Source organism: Macadamia integrifolia, chromosome 9, assembly GCF_013358625.1.
Source record: "Macadamia integrifolia cultivar HAES 741 chromosome 9, SCU_Mint_v3, whole genome shotgun sequence".
Taxonomy (NCBI): domain Eukaryota; kingdom Viridiplantae; phylum Streptophyta; class Magnoliopsida; order Proteales; family Proteaceae; genus Macadamia; species Macadamia integrifolia.
This window is the reverse complement of record NC_056565.1, coordinates 585,411-589,754: the sequence shown is the minus strand read 5'-3', so window position 1 is coordinate 589,754 and position 4,344 is coordinate 585,411. Positions and strand designations below refer to the sequence as shown.

Here is a 4,344-nt window from a genome sequence, read left to right as displayed (position 1 = left end):
TGGGGGGGAAGCATAGTTGGCAAATACATTGATGATGGCACCAACACTTGAGATCAAACTCGTTGAAAAAACCCAATGTGTGTGCTAACTCCTCAATTGGACCAGCTTTGTAGGAAATTTTAGGGCCCATCTCCACCATGTGACTCTCCATTTGATGGATTTTCTCCAGTGTATTTTTAGTTGTGCTATGAGGTGAGGGGTGATGTAGAAAATTCTAACCATTGGACAGATAAGAGTACCATGTGCATTGGCTGGCCATCCATTTTGACCTAAATTGACAAACTGATTTTGCCATGTGGTGCAATGCTTTCAGGCAGAAATAAACAGATGAAACCAATGATGGCAGGGATAATACATAGGCAAGATTTTGATTGACAACTGAAATGCTACATGCTTGATAATTAGGTCCATATAGTGCAGATGAGGAAGCTCTCCTCTATCTGCAAACTAGGAAAATCATTGCCCTTTCAATATCATTTGTTGTTGTTGTTGTAGTTGTTCTATTCATGTCTTTTAATCCAGAGCTATCTCATAAGTAAATAAACAGAGTTCAGTAACTGCAGCAAGAGAATGGACAAATATCACCCAAAATGTTCATCCTTCATACAACGTACCGTGTATAATAATGAGAAGATAAATTCTTAACAGTTAAAAGAGGGTTAAACCTATATAGAATCTGGAAGATAGCTGGTCAGTCCGGTTGATTACTTAGAACCATCAGGTTGCAGATTTAACCAAAAGCTCAAAGAGGAAAAAAGAATGAGACAGTATGGAAAGACAGAGAAATGGTTACATCTCCAACCTTGATTATAGGTATTTGAAAAGTAAAAACAATAAAAAGGAACAGGAACGAAAAACAAAAAGTCACCTGTGGTAAAAGTATCCAAAGAAGAAGCATATTGAAATACCTGACACATCATAAAACATGAAGGCTAGTAGAAAAAATGCACTTCCTCGCCATTTTCCAGGCTTCATTCGGCCCCTAAAATTCCAAATTAAACTTTCACAGCTCTCTCTCTCTCTCCAGAGGCAGCGCTGAACTGTAAAGAAATTAGAAAACACAAAAAAGATGTGGTAAGTAACAGACGGGATGCAGACCTCAAATTAGAACTGGGGATATCAGTGAAAAGAAACAAAAAAAATATGAAAGAAAAACCACAATTTGCCATGACCAGGCTTTAAACCGCAGAATAGAAACCAATTCTCACGTCAAAGAAGGAAACACATGGACCTGAATAGTCTTCCAGGAAGTGCAATAAGAGATTGAACACAGTAGCAACTAAATTATGCTTCACATAAGTAACATCACCCTATCGTGTGAATCCGAGAAAAGTTCATTATGTATTTACCCCAGTTTTCAAAAACTTACAGCTTTAAAGATGAAAGACCAGTCATAAAAGAAGGCAGCTCAAATGGGATGACCAACCTACTGCTACAAGGTCGAGTAAAGCCAGACAGCAATGACTTTCAAATGGCACCTTGGTATGCTGAGGTTTGTCACATGTACATAAGTTTTATTCCCATAATGATATAAAAACTATTATCTTACTTAGAAAGAAAATCACTCCCTTTGATGATGTCTTTAAGTAGTAGAAACAAAACAAAAGCTTTGTGGCACTGAAGGCTTTACTTATTCCTTATGGGCAAGCTAAGCATGACCAGCATCAATACAGTAACTTCCATACAGATATTAGAGGCACACAAACACTTTCAGGAAGGGTTTATCTGTTGTATCACTTGTATGCATGCATCATGTTCAACTGAATAACGTTCCAAGCATCAAGGCCAGAAAACAACCAGGAAAAAAAAAGAAAGGCAAATCAGATTCGAAGACTCAATGCAGTGCTTTAGAAACATAAAGGAAGCAAGAAAACCAGAAAAGACCAAGCTTCACAGCAAAAACAACACAAACAAACAGAGTGACAAGACAATATACAAAAGAAGATGAAATCATGGAGGGTAGAAGGCAGAAAAACACTCACACCTCGGAACTGAAAAAGGCTATTTTAGGGGTAAGAATTGCAGAGTGGAAGTGGAAGAGATCATGTGAGCCTACACAGTTTGTAAGCTTCACAAAGCCAGCTACAGTCAATCTTAATAGCTTCTTACCTTCAGTTATACGAAATCAAAACACAAATCTGAACTTTGTCCTTTAATCCAAATGGAATTAGTGACGAAGAATGAGCACAAAAAGTATGTTGAACACCACCCCACCCCCCCCCCCCCCCCCCAAAAAAAAAAAAGGGGATCCCAGTGCAAGTCCACAGGAAAAACCCTAAAACTCGTATACAACCAGGATGCTAAAACTCCATAAACTACCAGAAAACAAAATGCCCAGAAACGCAAAACAATCGACCCCCCCCCCCCCAAACACAACAGGACCCAAACACACACAAGATGAGAGAGAAGAGAGAGAGAGGAGAGAAGAGCCCCGGGGGGGGGGGGGGGGGGAAGGATTTACCTGATTCGACTTCCCAAGCTAAAGAGCTCCAGCTAACATACAAGTGGGACTTCAAAATCGCAGAGCCATATTCAGTTGCCACAAAACTGAGTATAGAAAGAAGTATCCAAGAGAGAATCCAGAGAGATTTTTTTTATATTTTAACTTTAGAACCCAGAAACCAATAAAGCTGCACACTGTCGTAGAATCAGAACCGGCCACAGCTGAACAGTAGCACATACTAACAAATACAATTCGATACTACAAGACCAAAACGTCATAGAAAACATAAGAAAAGACTTCACATTAACTTGAACGAAACCCAGAACAAGGAAGGAGGAAAACAAGTACCTTGAAATTTATTTCTTTATTTATTTATTTTCAAATCTCTCTCAGTGATCAGCAGCATAAACAAAACCTGCAATTTGCTGTAGTACATTTACAGGTTTTCAGATATATTATCTCTAATAAAACATTAAAAAAATAAAAAAAGACAAAAGAAGGAAATCTTTGCTCCTAAGTTTAAAACTTTATATTTTCTACAAAAACGCAGGTCTGTTTCTCGAAATTGGCGCTATTTATTTCTTGAGTAGAAGAAATTAAGATTTTATTTTCTTTCCATATTTCGTCTAGTCTATCCAAAAGTCTTTTTTAGTAAAAATTTAGTAGGATTTCGCATGACCAAAAGTCGCATTTGTGAGAAGATGCTTTGCAGTTTAAGTTCGAAAGACACCAACAGCTGGAAAGTCATAAAAAGAGTAAAGCATTAAAAACTTTTTGCATAAACCCATTTCAAATTGGTTCTTCTTTTTCGTTTTTTTGGTACAATAAATTGATTCTTCACCGTTGAAGTTTTGGAGCGCTTTGTATTCAAGTGATTGTTAAGAGCAGATTAATTAAAAATACTCGTTGGGTACACAAACGGCTGGGATATCACTGTCACAGTGGGACCCTTCGGCTATCTATGGCCGTGGGGGTGGGCCCACTATGGCGGAATGATCCTAATCATGAACCTCGATACAAGTGTTTTCTAGGCTGTGATTGGTATTAATTCTTGAAAGTAGGAATAGATTTTCGTTTCTCAATATATTCTAATAAAATGTTTTAAAATATGTTACATAAAATCTATTTGAAAAATGCATACCAAACATGCCAAAAACATAAACCAAGGTTTAATTGGTCACCATTGAACCTATTTGTCCTCACTTTCTAGGCATATCTGAGCAATTTCGTGAGGAACATTACATCAGGTAGCTAAGATCATCCAACTTGGGTGCTGATCCCTTGAAAACTGATGTAGGCTGATAGGATTTTGAATTCCTTCATCTTTTAAGCTGATTTATTAAAATTGTTTTTTTTTTTTTTTTTTTTTTTTTTTTTTTATTAAAAGATAAATCTACCCAAAGCAGTCCGATCCAAGGTGGTCTGGATCAGTATTTGTTTGATACTGATCAAAATTGCTCTTGATCGTAAAACCGAGATTATAGACCTTTGGGTTGAGAGAGAGAGAGAGAGAGAATAGTTGAAAAGGTTGCTCACCAGGCATCAAATGTTAGGAGGCTCCTCTCCCCTATGGTCTTTAATCTTCAACGATCCCTTATCAATCTACCAAACCATCCTTGCCCAAGATGAGTCGAAGAGTCAATGCTGTTTCGTCTTTCCTATGTAAAACTAAAAAAAGGGGGGCAAAAAGAGAAGCCAAAACAATATCCCGTCAAACAAATAGTACATACCCCACCAGCCACTGCACACCATTTGAGTCTGAAGTCTCGAGACTCTCGACCAGCCTCTCAACGTTCGCGTGTGATGACACAAGATGTCCTTTTGCTCCTTCCACTGCCATTAAGAGTAGTGGTATTTATAAAAGTATAAATGAAAACAATAGAACACATGTCATCACAAAA

At 37.7% G+C, this 4,344-nt stretch overlaps 1 protein-coding gene across 5 annotated transcripts in view; it reads right to left on the bottom strand.

Moving 5' to 3' along the window:
• Positions 1 to 3,146, bottom strand: part of LOC122089394 (glucan endo-1,3-beta-glucosidase 4-like) — an 8,098-nt gene extending 4,952 nt beyond the window's left edge. Inside the window, exons 1-3 of one of the 5 annotated variants that reach the window (XM_042659090.1) lie at positions 2,792 to 3,146; positions 2,462 to 2,701; positions 909 to 1,040 (exon numbers count right to left, since the gene is read on the bottom strand). In XM_042659090.1, the coding sequence (XP_042515024.1) occupies positions 909 to 975 (67 nt within the window). In that variant the 5' untranslated portion in view covers positions 976 to 1,040; positions 2,462 to 2,701; positions 2,792 to 3,146. Of the gene's footprint in view, positions 1 to 908; positions 1,041 to 1,984; positions 2,238 to 2,461; positions 2,756 to 2,791 lie in introns of those variants that run through there. The other 4 variants (XM_042659092.1, XM_042659091.1, XM_042659093.1 and 1 more) reach the window with 4 other exon arrangements.
• Between the last annotated feature and the right edge of the window lie 1,198 nt (positions 3,147 to 4,344).